General features: G+C 40.2%; 2 protein-coding genes across 3 annotated transcripts; one reads left to right on the top strand and one right to left on the bottom strand.

Annotated features, from left to right (window-relative positions):
• Nucleotides 1-6,470: 6,470 nt before the first annotated feature.
• Nucleotides 6,471-10,195, bottom strand: LOC106577022 (alpha-2A adrenergic receptor-like). The gene has a single exon (XM_014154670.2). It carries the CDS (start codon nt 9,637-9,639, stop codon nt 8,428-8,430), a length of 1,212 nt encoding a protein of 403 aa, XP_014010145.1. The 5' UTR covers nt 9,640-10,195; the 3' UTR covers nt 6,471-8,427.
• A 451-nt stretch (nt 10,196-10,646) lies between these two features.
• smndc1 (survival motor neuron domain containing 1) lies at nt 10,647-17,888 on the top strand. 2 transcript variants are annotated; one of them, XM_014154464.2, is made up of 7 exons: nt 10,647-10,782; nt 11,484-11,591; nt 13,324-13,443; nt 13,576-13,718; nt 15,566-15,721; nt 15,849-16,002; nt 17,098-17,888. In XM_014154464.2, the coding sequence occupies exons 3-7, from the start codon at nt 13,324-13,326 to the stop codon at nt 17,233-17,235; spliced, it is 711 nt and encodes a 236-aa protein (XP_014009939.1). In that variant the 5' UTR covers nt 10,647-10,782; nt 11,484-11,591; the 3' UTR covers nt 17,236-17,888.
• Nucleotides 17,889-18,012: the final 124 nt, after the last annotated feature.

Below are 18,012 nucleotides of genomic sequence, written 5' to 3'. Positions count from 1 at the left end.
TTAAGCACCAGCTGTCAGAGCAGCTCACAGATCACTGCACATAGCCCATCTGTAAACAGCCCATCTATCTACCTCATCCCCTAACTGTATTTATTTATTTATCTTGCTCCTTTGCACCCCAGTATCTCTACTTGCACATTCATATTCTGCACATATACCATTCCAGTGTTTAATTGCGATATTGTAATTACTTCGCCACCATGACCTATTTATTGCCTTAACTCCCTTATCTTACCTCATTTGCACTCACTGTATATAGACTTTTTGTTTTCTTTTTTTCTACTGTATTATTGACTGTATGGCCAGGTCGCAGTTGCAAATGAGAACTTGTTCTCAACTAGCCTACTTGGTTAAATAAAGGTGAATTTTTTTTTTTTTTAACAAATTAAAGAAGCAATAAAACTGGCCTTCTTTAGACTTCTTGAGTATCTGGAGCATCAGCATTTGTGGGTTTGATTACAGGCTCAAAATGGGCAGAAACAAAGAACTTTCTTCTGAAAGTTCATTAGACAAGTACATTAGAGTGTCTAGTTTGAGAACCCACTCGTAGAGTGTCTAGTCTTGCTCAGTTGGGCCTCCCACTCCTCTTTCTATTCTGGTTAGAGCCAATTTGCGCTGTTCTGTGAAGGGAGTAGTTCACAGCGTTGTACGAGATCTTCAGTTTCTTGGATTTTTTTTGCATGGAATAGTCTTCATTTCTCAGAACAAGAATAGACTGACGAGTTTAAAAAGAAAGTTCTCTGGCCATTTTGGGCCTGTAATCGAACCCACAAATGCTGATGCTCCAGATACACAACAAGTCTAAAATAGGCCAGTTTAATTGCTTCTTTAATCAGTCCAACCGTTTTCAGCTGAGCTAACATAATTGCAAAAGGGTTTTCTAATGATCAATTAGCCTTTTAAAATGATAAACTTGAATTAGCTAACACAACGTGCCATTGGAACACAGGAGTGATGGTTGCTGATATGCCCATGTAGATATTCCATTAAAAATCAGCCGTTTCCAGCTACAATAGTCATTTACAACATTAACAATGTCTACACTGTATTTCTGATCAATTTGATGTTATTTTAATGGACAAAAAATGTTATTTTCTTTCAAAAACAAGGACATTTCTAAGTGACCCCAAACTTTTGAACGGTAGTGTACATTTATATCTGCCACTTTAGCTTCCTTGGATTTTGCATGTAATCAGTTACTGCCAACCCTTTGCACGCACTCACAATATTTGTATTCTGGAAAACTGAATTCAATGCTCCAACCACTTATTCTCAAAGAACATTGGAAACCATATGAAACCATGCTGTCCCAAGTAGAGACTCAAATACGCAGCAAGACTTCTATTAAATCAATCTATTATACTATGTGACTCCTGGTTACAGCTGCAACTGACTAATGCTATTTTCTATGTTATCCGTAATGTAACTCAACTTTATATAGCGAGGTACCGTAGCCAGCAAAATGTTTACATCTTTGTGTTTTATTCCATAACAACAGGCATAAGGATATGTTTCTGGCAGAGAGCCTTTGTCTGTAGTTACCATGGAGATAACACAGCACCATTATGCCTCTGTCCATCCCAACAGGACAGGCTGGTCTCAGACTCTCAGCAGGATGTGACATAATGAGGTCACCACACTGCAAATGTCCTTATTTCAGCCAAGTTGCTCTAAATTGACGTCGAAATTGGACATATTTCCATGTCCTGAGGACGTCGGGAAATTAGTTCAAAACCAGACACTAGGGCAACAGTGAGCGCTATTGCCATCAAGTAGGGTTGGGTTTTGCTAGGGCGTTGTGGATAAGTGTAATCTCATGACTCTGGATCAGAAGGTTGTGTGTTTGATCCCAGTTGTGGACACTGTTGTTTTATGTTGACCATGAGAAGCAAGATTAACTTAACCATTCAGAATGATTGCCTAAACTTAACCCGTATTAACTTTAAAAAATGTGACTTTTGGAGAAATGGAATATACAGAGCAGCAGGAGCAACAAAAACACAGAGAACGTGGATCAAATCAAATCATATTTTATTGGTCACATACACATATTTAGCAGTTGTTATTGCAGGTGTTAGAGAAATGCTTGTGTTCCCAGCTCCAACATGAACATCTGATTCTGCAGTGAGACTGTGAGAGCTTGTTGCTTATTTTCCAAGGGGGTCATTCCGACCTGAGTTAAGCGCAGGGAAATGGAACGTAATTCCCTTTTTATGCACTTTTCTCCCTAGGTGTATTCTGACCTTGAACTTAAGCATGAGAATAGCATTCTATTTTCACCTGCTATTCGTTTGGGGTGGATATCAAAGAAATCAAGGTGTGGCAGAGGTGTGTCTACAGATACACCGTATTTTGACCTTGACTTAATTCCCTCATAATTCCACCACCTTTATGCGTGATGAAATTATGAATAAGGTCGGGCAACCTAGCGGTTCCAAGTGGAACAACATCTACTTGATTTTTTCCCATAGAAATAACACCAGGCATGCTCCATATATTATAATTTACAAATTGATAAGAGGCTAAAATATTGATTAGAGCTAGGTAAACAAGGACATTCAGAGACTTGTCCGAAGCCACTCCTGCACTGTCTTGGCTGTGTGCTAAGGGTTATTGTCCTGTTGGAAGGTGAACCTTTGCCCCAGTCTAAGGTTCTGAGCGCTCTGGAGCAGGTTTTCATTAAGGATCTCTCTGTACTTTGCTCCATTCATCTTTCCCTCGATCCTGACTAGTCTCCCAGTCCTTGCCGCTGAAACAAATCACCACAGCATGATGCTGCCACCATCATGCTTCACCGTTCTGGCGGTGCCAGGTTTCCACCAGACATGACACTTGGCATTCAGGCCAAAGAGGTCAAGGTTGGTTTCATCAGACCAGAGAATCTTGCTTCTCATGGTCTGAGAGTCCTTTAGGTGCCTTTTGGCAAACTCCAGGTGGGCTGTCATGTGCCTTTTACTGAGGAGTGGCTTCCATCTGGCCACTCTACCTTAAAGGTCTGATTGGTGTAATGCTGCAGAGATGGTTGTCCTTTTGGATGGTTCTCCCATCTCCACAGAGGAACTCTGGAGCTCTGTCAGAGTGACCATCGGGTTCTTGGTCACCTCCCTGACCAAAGCCCTTCTCCCCCGATTGCTCAGTTTGGCCGGGCGGCCAGCTCTAGGAAGAGTCTTGGTGGTTCCAAACTTCTTCCATTTAAGAATGATGGAGGCCACTGTGTTCTTGGGAACCTTCAATGCTGCAGACATTTTTTGGTACCCTTCCCCAGATCTGTACCTCGACACAATCCTGTCAACATTTCTAAAAACCGGTTTTCTCTTTGTCATTATGGGGTATTGTGTGTAGATTGGTGAGAAAAAATGTGTATTCAATCCATTTTAGAATAAGGCTGTAACATAACAAAATGTGGAAAAAGTTCTGAATACTTTTCGATTGCACTGTCAGATGGTTCGTGGGAATCCATCAAAGATGGATCTATAATTTACCATCTGTGGTGAGTAATAGTTGTTGTATTTTAAGACTGGCAACATGGCTAACCCCAAGTATGTGTAGCACAGGAATGTTAAACAGCAGAACTTCTGCAACTGAGACATATTCCATCAACTGGAATGAGAAAGGACTTTTGGAGATGAGTTATGAGAATACCAAATTATGTGTATTTTACTGTGTGCCTTCCTCACTGGCAAATACAGATATGAAAATGTTTTATAACAACAGTAAAATGAAATAACTAATATTTCAAATGGTAATAAGAATGCCACCATCATTATGTTGCATAAGACTTGAAGAACGAGTGCAAACTTGTTTCAAAGGGAAACAAATAGAGTAGCCTATAACATTTCCACAGACGAAAAGAGCATGCTAATCAAAGAAACTGTCTGGCACGGAGGCAACCATAAATAAGGCTGTGAATATAACCTCACAATAAAATTACATGCACCATAATGTGTGTGCAGGGCCTATAACAATAACCAATAAAATGTGGCTCTTGGTATGTTTCTTGTTTGACTTGGGGGAAGGATGTAATGATATCTCAAACTGTAGCGTTATCATTTCTTGAGCGCTGAACTGTTCTGTGTTCAATATTGTTGTGCCAGCCATGACCTTGTAGGCATAATTTCCCTCTCATTTGATTGCCTTGTTCTCATTGGTAGTTTGGAGAGGAGGGGGCTCTTTGAAGGCAATGCAATTTGTTTTGATCAAAAGTTTCATCACCCAATTGTGAGCAGATGATGAAACACAAGGAGATCTTGGCTCCTCGGAATACACTTATCATGTTCCAATTGCCCTCCTGAATAGGGCTTAATGTAATGTTCATGTTCTAGATTCTCTGCCATTTTGTATTGATTTCAGTGCTATATTCCCCTGCTCATGTTCATAATATGTCATTCTCAAATAAGCTTTTATTCAAAGGTTTATTCCTTATGGAGACCATTTCTAGTCCAATTAGCCTGATGAGCTAAGGAAGGACATAACACAGAATTCGGCGCGTGATGAATTAAAGGACAGTTCCACAGCATGTTGCATAATCCTTACTTATGTGATAACATAAACAGAACAATTACTAACTACAATGCATTCGGAAAGTATTCAGACTCCTTTACTTTTTCCATATTTTGATACGTTAGCCTTATTCTAAAATTGATTAAATAAATAAAAATCCTCAATCTACACACAATAACCAATAATGACAAAGCAAAAACAGGTCTTTAGAAATTGTTGCAAATTTGTTCAAAATAAAAAACTGAAATAGCACATTTACGTAAGTATTCAGGCCCTTTTTTCAGTACTTTGTTGAAGCACCTTTGGCAGCGATTACAGCCTCGAGACTTCTTGGGTATGGCGCTACAAGCTTGGCACACCTGTATTTGAGGAGTTTCTCCCATTCTTCTCTGCAGATCCTCTCAAACTCTGTCAGGTTGGATGAGGAGCGTCTCTGCACAGCTATTTTCAGGTCTCTCCAGAGATGTTCGATCAGGTTCAAGTCCGAGCTCTGGCTGGGCCACTCAAGGACATTCAGAGACTTGTGCCGAAGCCACTCCTGAGTTGTCTTGGCTGTGTGCTTAGGGTCATTGTCCTGTTGGAAGGTGAAACTTTGCCCCAGTCTGAGATCCTGAGCGCTCTGCATCCGGTTTTCATCAAGAATCTCTCTGTACTTTGCCCCGTTCATCTTTCCCTCGATCCTGACTAGTCTCCCAGTCCCAGCCGCTGAAAAACATCCACACACCATGATGTTGCCACCACCATGCTTCACCGTAAGGATGGTGCCAGGTTTCCTCCAGACATGATGCTTGGCATTCAGGCCAAAGAGTTCGATCTTGTTTCTCATGGTCTGAGAGTCCTTTAGGTGCCTTTTGGCAAATTCCAAGCGGGCTGTCATGTGCCTTTTACTGAGGAGTGGCTTCCGCCTGGCCACTCTACCATAAAGGCCTGATTGGTGTAGTGCTGCAGAGATGGTTGTCCTTCTGGAAGGTTCTCCCATCTCCACAGAGGAACTCTGGAGCTCTGTCAGAGTGACCATCGGGTTCTTGGTCACCTCCCTGACCAAGGCCCTTCTCCTTGGCCCTTCTCCTTCTCCTTGCTCAGTTTGGCAAGGTGGCCAGCTCTAGGAAGAGCCTTGGTGGTTCCAAACTTCTTCCATTTAAGAATGGTGGAGGCCACTGTGTTCTTGGGGACCTTCAATGTGGCAGACATGTTTTGGTACCCTTCCCCAGATCTGTGCCTCAACACAATCCTGTCTCGGAGCTCTACGGACAATTCAGTCAACCTCACGACTTGGTTTTTGCTCTGACATGCACTGTCAACTGTGGGACCTTATATGGACAGGTGTTTTGCCTTTCCAAATAATGTCCAATCACTTCAATTTAACACAGGTGGACTCCAATCAAGTTGTAGAAACATCTCAAGGATTATCAATGGAAACAGGATGCACCTGAGCTCAATTTCGTGTTTCATAACAAAAGGTCTGAATACTTATGTAAATAAGGTATTTCTTATATATATATATACACATACACACATTTTCAAACATTTCTAAAAACCGGTTTTCGCTTTGTCATGGGGTTTTGTGTGTAGATTGATGAGGGAAAAAAATATTTAATCAATTTTAGAATAAGGCTTTAACGTAACAAAATGTTGGAAAAGTCAAGGGGTCTGAATACTTTCCGAATACACGGTATATAGAATGGAAAACCGTTTTTCTTTCAGTCACATTGTTAAGGCAATAGAATTCCTCTATTTCGATTAATTCAAGCTATCTGAAATGGTGGTGTTAAAGCAAATGCAAGGCCCCAGAGAGAAGGAAGTGAAGACAACTGCATAGACAGGTTGGTTGTTTAGCAACAAAACCGATGCGTGCACAACTATGGGACAAAACAGACAAGGTTGGCATAGATTGTTGACAACATGTAGACTATATATTGTCTCCAATGTTTATTGAAAACATAAATACATTTACACAATAAGCACCTCTTGTCTCTCAAATACATCGTTACAGATGTTGGTTAGTTGGCTCGCAACTTTTTTGCAATATTAGCATTAGCATAGATATGACATCAGCCAAACACCTCAAAACAAGACATGGTATCAAGAACAAGATAAAATTAGCTGAAATGAGCCACATACGATTCCCCACATGACAGCTTCATGTCATTGTTGCTAGCTATCTGGCCATCCAGAATTATAACCACACACAGCCTTCAGCTCCATTGCAGCATGCATCATTTCGTGACTTTGTCAGCTAACCTGTCTATACATATTATGATTATATAGTTTGTTTTGCTATGGATCATCAACAGGGGTTGCAGTGACTCATGTGTGCATCACTAACATAATTTACTTCTCTCTGATGGCATAAATCCAACACCCATCAATTAAAGGAAAATTCCACCCCAAAACTAGATTTTGGTATTTGTTTCATTAGTCCATTGTTGACATAGTCCCAAAATGTTTTGCTTGTCAGCAATCAAGTTTTCAAGATATTCAACTTTCAAAATATAAAAATCATCCCCATATGATGCAAAATGCACTATCATATGATGCAAAAAAATAATGTATTTTGAAAGTTATCTTCAAAACTTGATCGGTGACAAGCAAAACATTTTGAGACAGTCAACAATGGGCTAATGAAACAAATACCAAAATATATTTTTGGGGTGGACTTTTCCTTTAATGTACTGATATATTTTACTGAAAAAAATGATAACCTTTTCTTCTTTTGTGTTCATCCTGCCAATTTGCAGGCTGTGAGTGAAATATCATATAAATAATATACTGTATTCAGCATGCACCATAAAATCTGTTGATTCTGGCATGGTGTTTCCTCTCGCTACTGATAAAGACAGAAATAATCAAATTATATTGGTAGTGATGTCTGCAGTAGAATGATTCAGTCTGTCTTGCCATGTGGGAAACCAGGGATCTCTTTCTGTTATCTCCTCTGGGTCTGTGCAATATGGTACATGAAGGTTGAAACATTGTCCTTATTCCGTAGGTAGAATACAATGAACATGTTTAGAGCGTAGAGTTATAGTTTTGGTTTTCTGGAACATTTACATAATGTACAAAAATCATACCCCTCAAACTCAATTGGTACCCCAAATGCATGTATGCTTATATAACTTACGTAATATTCAGGGAATACTGTAATATTCAGGGAAGACATGTTTAAATATGTTTATTCATAAGACATGCATATGCTCCCTGACATTATACATGAACAAATTATAGCCTAGATATTAACATTTAGCATTACATTATGGGCAGCAGTTAGCTTAGTGGTTAGAGTGTTGGGCCAGTAACTGAAAGGTTTGAATACCTGAGCCTACTGGGTGAAAAAATATTTTGCTCCAGGGTCACCATACTACTATGGCTGATCCTGTAAAACAACACATTTCACTGCATCCCAACCGGTGTATGTGACAATAAAAACATACTTTTTTTATTGTATTTTTATTAAGCAAGATCCATGGAGATATTAGCCAGCTCCCTTACAACATGCATGAAGTACTAAACAACATGGCATTCATTAGTTTCAAAGTCAAATACATCTAAATGGTTGTTATGGGATTAAAGATTGTAATGAACTCAAAACTATTGTACATTGACACACACATAAAAACAGTAACAGGTGCATTACAAATTGATCACAGTTTGCTTGCAGCACCCCACTGGGCACAAACGTCAATTTAACGTATATTCCAAATTGGTTCTACGTAATTTCATTGAAATTATGTTGAAACAACATTGATTCAATCAGTGTGTGCCCAGTGGGACAGAACTGAATATGGAACGTTTTAGGAAGTTGGGAAGTTTTTCCCAATAGGTACATTGTCTTTCCTTAATCCATAAGAGACTGTACATGACTCCAACTTGTAAAAAATGAAATCTGTATTCAGACAAGAAATAGTAGCTAGTCCAAAAAAAGCGTATTCATAGCCCTCGTCGATCCCTTTTGCAAAGGATCTTTTTGAAAGACCTCCTGAAGTCATTGTTGAATATAGTGTATATGACTGGATTCAGTGAGCTATTGCAGTATCCGAACCAGAAAAAGAAATTGAACAATGTCTCAGGGACACAGCAGGAGTCACATATAGCGGTGAGTGTGTACGTGAAAAAGAAGGGGAACCAGCAGACGACAAACACTCCCATGACCACAGCCAGAACAAATGTGAAGCGCTTCTCTCTGTTCTGCCTTCCTTTCCACCGGCTCACTTTCACATACTGCTGTGCATCATCACCTTTAGTGGACGGTTCTCCTAGTTTCACCTGACACACTTTGGTCTTTTCCTTGCTCCGCTTCATTTTGATGGAGCACTGGTTCTCGTTCCCATCAGACGAGGAGCACTCTTCCTCCACATTTAGTCCATTGACCTCCTCGTCCTCCTCCACTCCATCTCTCCCTCCTTTGTTCCCTGTCTCCAAAGGGTCCTGCTGAACTAAGCCATACTGACTTTTATCTGGATTATCGTTTTCTCTTCTCCTCTCACCCGGAGGGGCCCTGGTTCTCTTCTTGGCAACCTGGTAAATTCGAACGTACACCAAAATCATGATCACACATGGGGCGAAGAATGAGGCGGTGCTGGAGAATATGATGTACCACTTCTCCTCATTGATCTTACATGTGGGACCCTCCTCTTTGGCTCCTTCCTTCTCCATCGAAATGAGAGGTGGGAATGATATAATGGCAGCCAGCACCCACACGAATAACACTATACATTTGATCCTGCGTGGCGTCCTTTTCGAGTTGTACTCAATGGCTTGAGTGACCGACCAGTATCTGTCCAGACTTATGGCACACAGATGTGTGATGGACGAGGTGCAGAACAGAACATCCAGGGCCAGGTAGATCTCACACCACACTTGACCAAAGTACCAATATCCCATCAGTTCATTAGCCAGAGAAAAGGGCATTACCAGAGTGGCCACTAAAATGTCTGCACATGCTAAGGACACTAAAAACAAGTTCTGAGGGGCTCTTAGGGCCTGGCTGGTGAACACAGCGATGACCACTAGGACATTGCCGAACACTGTGAGTAGAATAAGGATACCCACCAGTATTGTCAGAGGCACAGAAGTCTGCACAGTGTAAGGGTGCCTAGCAGGCAAAGTCCCGTTGCTGTAAGTCAAGTTATCACAACCCATAAGGATGAAGCGTGTGTCTGTATAAGAGTCCTTGTTCGAAGAGCCACAACCGATCCACTATTTTCACACATTTGTTAATGAAGCATCCAAGGATGAAGTAGCCTTCATTTTTGCCCACTGGGGAAAATAATGTCATATGAACAATCTAACAAACAAATAATCTCAATGTTAGATATTTTTGTTGATCAAAAAAGTTGATACAAAAATAAATAACCAGGTAAAAGAGAAAATACTCCTTAAACAGAACTGTAGTTCTACTCCCTCTGTTTTCCAGCTTCCAAAAACTCAGCTTTATCAACTACATATTCAGGGAAAAAAGTGGTCAATCGTTATCCTTCAAAAACGTCAAATGGCCCCACGTTGTGCATAGAATAATATCTGATCAGGATGATATTTCTCTGCCCACTGAAACAGTAGTTGGTGAAACAGATCTGTATGTGGCAGAGGATGGGACTGCTGCTTTATATATGGTTTGGAGCCTCCGCTCCCCAGTCAGTATATTTCAGTGGGAATTATGGGCGGGGTCCAACTCTATCGCAGCTACAGATTAGTTATATTGCTGCTTTCCAAACTGAACATTGACAAAATATCGTCATTCCGAATATTCTCCGGATATACATATATATTTAGTATTTTGTGACTACGTCTACTGTTTATTAATGAGACAAATTAGACATTGATAAAAATGTTAATGACAGGAAATATCCCAAGATAAACGCTGCAAGCAGTAAATGATAGTTTCATATACTAATTGGAGCGGGGGTTAAATTGACATGACATGTTGAAGACAACTTAATGGCTTTTATTCAAGATGACAACATATTATAGAATAAGATTTACAGTCAGAGTTGACCTTTTACAGGTAATTCGTTAGGGAGTCGAATCAAAGACCCAATTGTTACATTTAATCACCATGGACAGAAATTATAGGGATAAAGCCCCATCTGCTGACAAAGCGCGATATAACACTTTAGGATACTGTAGTATCGCGAGAAGAACATGTTATATCAACAATCGGCATTTCCGGTAGAATTTACTGAGGAGGAAGGGAACTGTTTTGTTGTTGTCTACGATTTGATTTATTAGAAACAATTTAAGTAAAATCTGAATATCCTGAGTCTGTATTAAAGCAAATACGGGAAGGTAAGATTATTAATTAACATTGAATAATTTTCAATTAGTTTTTTTCTGGCCAAAATTGTCATTGCTGCCAGCGGTCGCTGTGTTGTGGTTGTGATGATGGCCTAGCTACTAACGTTACTTGCTAGTGGTAGCTAACATTCTAGCTAGCGATGCCTATTTTAAATTAATTTGGAAGTCGGTAACTAGATTTTATACCTATCAGAGTATGGAAATAGAGGTCAATAACGAACTAGTTACTTTAAAAACGAGTGAAAATGTGTTAACCTACCCCTAACACCGAAATGTAACTAGCTAACGTTAGCTAAGCCTACTACTACTTAGCTTTGTAGCTAGCTAACTTATTTGCTATTTGTTGGTCGTCCCAACTAGCCACAAAGTCATAATTATAGATAAACCGCCTATTTCTACAAACTCTTTAAAATCTGTTTTTAAATCTAACCATAAACTTTACCACACTGCTAACCTTATGCCCAACCATATCCCTTGATCATGACTCGGGGTCATTTCATTTCACACAAGTATTTGCTTTGGACAAAGCCGTCCTCTGAAGGGGGGGACTTTTGTTAAGAACAGCAACGCTCGGTCTGAACATTAACACGCATCGCTTGCGGTTATGTTTTGGAAACATAAGGAGCAGATTTCATATCTTTTCAAATCGGCGGAAAAAAGGTTAAATTGATACTCACCTTTTATGGGTTTAGGGTTCCCACGCGGACATATTTCCACGTTACAGCGCTTGTTTATGAAAACAGATGGAAGACCGAGTGGAGTAGCTGTGCTAATTGGCTGTCGAACACCAGTGGCGTAAAGTACTTAAGTATTACTTTAAAGTATTTATACTTCAAGTTGTTTTTGGGGGTATGTGTACTTCACTATTTATATTTTTGACAACTTTTCCTGCAATACATTTCTAAAGAAAATGTTGTACTTCTTACTCCATACATTTTCCCTGACAACCACTCGTTACATTTCGAATGCTTAGCAGGACAGGTAACTTGTCAAATTCATGCACTTATCAAGAGAACACGTGGTCATTCCTACTGCTTCTGGCCTGGCAGACTAACTAAACACATGCATCTTTTTGTAAATAACGTTGGAGTGTGCCCCCTGGCTATCCGTAAATTGTAAAAACAAGAAAATGGTGCTGTTTTCTTTGCTTAATATAACGAATTTTAAATGATTTATACTTCTACTTTTGCTACTTAAGTATATTTTAGCAACTACATTTACTTTTGATACGTAAGTATATTTAAAACCAAATACTTTTAGACTTTCTCAAGTAGTATTTTACTGTCTGACTTTTACTTGAGTAACTTTCTATTAAGGTATCTATACCTTTAGTATGACAACTGGGTACTTTTTCCACCACTGCCGAACACCTGTGTTTTAACGGAAGACAGACGCCTCAAAGGCGTTATCTTTAACTGTTTTAATTAAGCTATAAGGCACGAGGGGGTGTGGTATATGGCCACTATACCACGGCTAAGGGCTGGATATACCACGGAGTGTCTGGATACAGCTCTTAGCCGTGGTATATTGGCCATATACCACAAACCCCCTAGGTGCCTTATTGCTATTATAAACTGGTTGCAAACTTAATTAGAGCAGTAAAAATAAGTTTTGTCGTACCCGTGGTATACGGTCTGATATACCACGGCTGTCAGCCAATCGGCATTCAGGGCTCGTTCCATCCAGTTTATTAAACCGGTAAAAAAATTGTAGAGTAAATGTGTATTTTGTATTTGTGAAATCATTTTTTGTGAAATGGAAGTAGCGATTTCTGTTTATAGAACCATACTGTAATTGAGAGTGGAATCCATAGCCAATTCATCCTTTCCACAGAACATGTAAAGTCCTTGGATTAAGGAGTAACGTTAGTCCAATATTGAGCTAGCCTAACCCTAGGAAATATGACTTTTGCTTCCAAAACCGGACTGCGGCTCATAACCCCCCCCTTACAGAAGAAGCCTTCGTCCAATGACTCTTATGTGTAATTTAATGGCACTAAGAGTCATAATCAACGGCTAGCCTAACCTTAAATGAAGACAAAAAGCACATTTTAGTTTTTACGATGTAACCAATTTTGACTTTGTGGTAACTAGTAACAACCGTATTTGTTGTTAATGTATAAATAGGTAGTTAGCAACGCTAACAAAGTAGTAGAAATGAATTGATTTTATTTGACACTTTAAAAACACAATACAAGCACATGTGGATACAATGCATTCAAAAATGTCTACGATAACACAACTTATTTCCATTGTGGTCCTCTTCAAAAATAGCTAAAAGCTGAATAGTAATAAACATCAGCAAAAATAATTAAATTTTGCAAAGACCAAAACAATAACACATTTAAATAGTCCTTCACTGTCCAAACCCCGTTAGTTGCGACGACCTGCGAGTAGCCTGGCTCCGCCTTGCAAATCTTTCCACTGCCTTGCCATCCTCGCTGAGTTGTTGGGGCAATGTGTTTTTTGCTGTTGTTACTTTGTTTTGTCATTTTACTCTGTTGTATCCCCCCCTTTCATTGTCCATTATTAGATGTCAGAGGATTTGTTGAAACAGTTGGGCAGCTACAAAGCCCAGTTACAACAAGTGGAAGCCGCCTTATCAACCGATCCTGAGAACGAAGACCTTCTCAAATTACAGAAAGACTTATCGGTAACTAGCTATCCATGTCACGAGTATTAGCCATTACATTTTTGGGTTTTTAAGTCAATGAGTGTCAATAGGTTTCTTAATGTGATTATTATCTAGGAACAAAATGGCCTCAATGTTATGTATCCTTCACAGGAAGTCATAGACTTGACAAAAGACCTCCTGACGTCGCAGCCCTCTGAAGGTACTGCTAGTGCCAACAGCTCCGATGCAGCCCCCCTGAAACACAGCTGGAGCGTTGGCGACAGGTGTATGACTGTGTGGAGTCAGGATGGACAGTGAGTGTCACCAGAAGTTCCTCAGTCAATATTAACCTACACTGAACAAAAATATAAATGCAACATGCAACAAACATTTTACTTAGTTACAGTTCATCTAAGGAAATCAGGCAATTTAAATGAATTAATTAGGCCCTAATCTATGGATATCACATTACTGGGAATACAGATATGCATCTGTTGGTCACATATGCCTTAAAAAAGGTAGGGGCGTGGATCAGAACCAATCGATATTTGGTGCGACCACCGTTTGCCTCATGTACCGCGACACATCTCCTTCGCATAGAATTTGTCAATCTGTTGACTGTGGCCTGTGGAATTTTGTCCCAATCTTCAATGGCTGTGTGAAGTTGGTGGATATTGGCGGGAACTGGAACACGCTGTCGATCCAGAGCATCCCAAACATGCTCAATGGGTGACATGTCTGGTGAGTATGCAGGCCATGGAAGAACTGGGACATTTTCATCTTCCAGGAATTGTGTACAGGTCCTTGCGACGTAGGGCCGTGCATTATCATGCTCAAACATGAGGTGATGGCGGCGGATGAATGGCACGACAACGGCCCTCAGGATCTCGTCACGGTATCTCTGTCCAATCAAATTGCCATTGATAAAATGCAATTGTTAGTTGTCTGTAGCTTATGCCTGTCCATACCATAACCCCACCGCCACCATGGGGCACTCTGTTCACAACGTTGACATCAGCAAACCGCTCGCCCACACGATGCCATTAACGTGGTCTGCGCTTGTGAGGCCGGTTGGATGTACTGCCAAATTCTCTAAAATGATGGAGGCTGCTTAACAGTAAAATATCTGGCAAGAGCTCTGGTAGACATTCCTGCACAGTCAGCATGCCAATTACATGCTCCCTCAAAACTCCTTCAAAACCCCACCGTGGAGCACTCTGTTCATAATGTTGACATCAACAAACCGCTTGCTCAAACCATGCCACACACGGTCTGCCATCTGCCTGGTAAACTTGAAACCGGGGTTCATCTGTGAAAGCACACTTTTCCAGCGTGCCAGTGGCCATCGAAAGTGAAGATTTTTCCACTGAAGTCGTTTACGGCGCTGAACTGCAGTCAGGTCAAGACTATGGTGAGGACAACGGGCACACAGATGAGCTTCCCTGAGAAGATTTCTGACTGTTTGTGCAGGGGTCCTTCTGTTGTGCAAACCTACAGTTTCATCAGCTGTCCGGGTGGCTGGTCTCAGACGGTCCCGCAGGTGAAGAAGCCGGATGTGGTGGTCCTGGGCTGGCATGGTTACACGTGGTCTGCGCTTGTGGCGCCGGTTGGACGTACTACCAAATTCTCTAAAACTACGTTGGATGGGGCTTGTGGTAGAGAAATTAACATTCAATTCTCTGGCAACAGCTCTGTTGGACATTCCTGCAGTCAACATGCCAATTGCACGCTCCCTCAACTTGAGACATCTATGGCATTGTGTTGTGACAACTACACATTTTAGTGGCCTTTTATTGTCCCCAGCACAAAAATATTATGGGACCAACACTTTACGTGTTGCGTTTATAGTTTTGTTCAGTGTAAAATAATCAACTGATACATGACCAATTTTACAATGCTGCTAAGTGGGAAGGCCATCTTTCTTAATCTTGCTTGCACACTATGGTCTTGACTTACCATTTGACCTACACTCTTGTAATTTATTTGTTCAATGAAGCAGTGATAGACATGACAAAACTGTTGTGAGATATTTTTAATTAAGAGCCTAGGCCCTGAATAAGAACAATAACAAACACTCAACTGTATTTCTTCACAATGTTGTGTGGTAGGGCTTGGGTCTGTGGCTCGTACTCACCTGCTTACAGCCGTGATTCTTTGACAGGGTGTATGAGGCTGAGATTGAGGAGATAGACGGCGAGAACGGCACAGCGGCCATTACCTTCTTCGGCTACGGGAACGCAGAGGTGGTGCCACTGCAGAACCTCAAACCTGCCGAGGAGGGCAAGCATTCTGAGGAGGACGGGAAACCCAAATCCAGGTAGGAGTGACAACGCTTATGTTAAATATGTCCTGTGTAGGGTCAGGAGTTTTTCACTTTTCCGTGATGTCCCGAACAGTCCATGGAGGATCTAAAATTGTAACTTTGTATGTGCGTGCCATGACAGGAAAGAGCAGATAGCAGACCAGAGGGAGTACAAGAAGAAGAAGGCCCAGAAGAAGGTGCTGAGGATGAAGGAGCTGGAACAGGAACGAGAAGACCAGAAATCCAAGTGGCAAAGTTTCAACAACAAGGCCTACAACAAGAACAAGAAAGGACAGGTAAACACATGTTCATCTACTTTACACACACATCTTAACACTAGAAAAGCCGAGCCCCGTAATTTGTTTTACTCTACATTCAAACAGTCAAATACATTTCATGTATGCTATTGCAAAAATAATAATTTGGTTATGTTGACGAAAGTATTAGGTAACATTTAGAATCTGGGGGGGAAAAGTTATTTAATAAATACAATAGCATTTTCATTAGTTTGTTACTGTATGCTATACATAAAAATGAAGACACACCACAATTCAGTATTAAATCCATCACAAAGAAATCATTATTTCATTTTGGAAGGTCTTAAGAAACAACCTAAGAAAATCTATTTCGAAAGAACAGAATAGCATATTTTAAGTTGTATTATGTTACTAGTCTGTGTTTAGTAGCCTAGGCTATATGCTGCAGCGAGTGCTCACATGTTGAATGCATGGATTTTCAGTTATTCTTGGAAAAAGTGATATTTTCACATGCAGCCTGTTGTGGTTTGGCAAAAGTATTTTTATTTTTTAGAAACCTTAGAATATGCTATTTCAAAACATCTGACCTGTGTGAACCTCGGTAGGGTGATTTGAAGAAGTCACTTTTTGGTAAGCTCTGGTCCCCCCTTTGTCAGTTACGCAAGCATCAATTACAATTTGGCAGATGATAATATTGTCACCCATCATACTTTTGTCAATTTAATCTTGTCTTTAGGCTACATCTATTATATATGAAATTAGCTTTGATATAGTTTAGGTGTAGTTTCGATGGGCCCCGTTATGATGGTCAGCCAACTGTCCGATGAAAGGGGGGGGTTACATTTCCTCCCCAAACTGCTTATAACACAAATTCTGTGCTATTGAAATTCTAACAACGTCATTGTGTTAAATAGACTTATTTAGGAAAATGTAAGGATGAATGGGGACATGACTTAAAAAATGGCAAAGATATTACAATTTGAAATGAATGTGAAGTCAAAATGACAATCTCTGCACTTCTAGTCTTAAACTAAGTAAAATTTTGTATGTTATTTGCACATTTTCAGCCATTGCTTTGTTGCAGGAGAGCGGTACCATCACAAATAGTCTTGAGATTTCCATTGTGTGTTGCAGGTGAAGAGGAGTATATTTGCATCGCCCGAGAGCGTAAATGGAAAGGTGGGAGTAGGAACATGTGGCATTGCAGACAAACCCATGACCACGTATCACGACACATCCAAATATAACGTCAGGCATCTCATGCCACAGTGACCAAAAATGTTTTCTTGGTGTTTAAAGTATCCCACTGTATAGTAGGAGGATCAGTGTTTACCATTGTGTTTATATGGCTTAGGTTACTCAAGTAAAGGAGCTTTGAAACTAATCGCTTACTCACCATTGGTTGGCTCATTGGAATATTGTTCTTACCGGTATGTCATATAGAACAGCAGAATTCTTAATAAAATAAACTACCCCTGTAATGGATCAGCACAAATAAGTGTACTCAAGTGTTTAGATTGTGGTGACATTAGTCTGGGTTGCTGTATCTTTCTGAATGCAACAAAGGCAAAAACTATAATATATGCATGTTACACATTTATTATAGCTTTTTCAGGGTGAATTGGACTATATTAGACATTTTTACTTTTTGCTGTTTAGTGGTAACTATTTTTAAAGCATTTTCAGTTTTGTACATTTACAGTAAAACAAATTGTCATTTTTGTTGAGGTAAGATGTCCCTCTCATTTTGCCCTGAAATTACGAGTAGGTTTCCATATTGGTACTGAATGTTTAACAGTTCCTCCAGATGGCAGTAATGCGTTTTGTACCATCTTTGTTTCCGTGATGTACATCAATGACCTTGTATCACTGCTGGCGACGTAAGCTTTTCTTTTTCTCAATTAAAATCAGGGATGAGTTGTGTAGTCTCCTATGTTTGTGATTTATTGCAAGATTGCATCTGTCTGGTGCTAGCACAGAAGTGTACTGCATAGAAAATACATGATTTCAGTAATGAATAGTGTATATATAATTATAGCTTTGGACACA

Source organism: Salmo salar, chromosome ssa18 (genome assembly GCF_905237065.1).
Source record: "Salmo salar chromosome ssa18, Ssal_v3.1, whole genome shotgun sequence".
NCBI lineage: Eukaryota > Metazoa > Chordata > Actinopteri > Salmoniformes > Salmonidae > Salmo > Salmo salar.
Note: the sequence above shows the minus strand (reverse complement) of the source record. Positions and strands in the feature narration are given on the sequence as shown.

Excerpts from the sequence above, each read along its gene's own strand:
- smndc1 (XM_014154464.2), top strand. The coding sequence starts at position 13,324 with ATGTCAGAGGATTTGTTGAAACAGTTGGGCAGCTACAAAGCCCAGTTA. Across the intron at positions 13,444-13,575 it reads AATTACAGAAAGACTTATCG|GAAGTCATAGACTTGACAAA; the intron begins GTAACTAGCTAT and ends TATCCTTCACAG. Across the intron at positions 16,003-17,097 it reads ACAAGAACAAGAAAGGACAG|GTGAAGAGGAGTATATTTGC; the intron begins GTAAACACATGT and ends TGTGTGTTGCAG.
- LOC106577022 (XM_014154670.2), bottom strand. The coding sequence starts at position 9,639 with ATGGGTTGTGATAACTTGACTTACAGCAACGGGACTTTGCCTGCTAGG.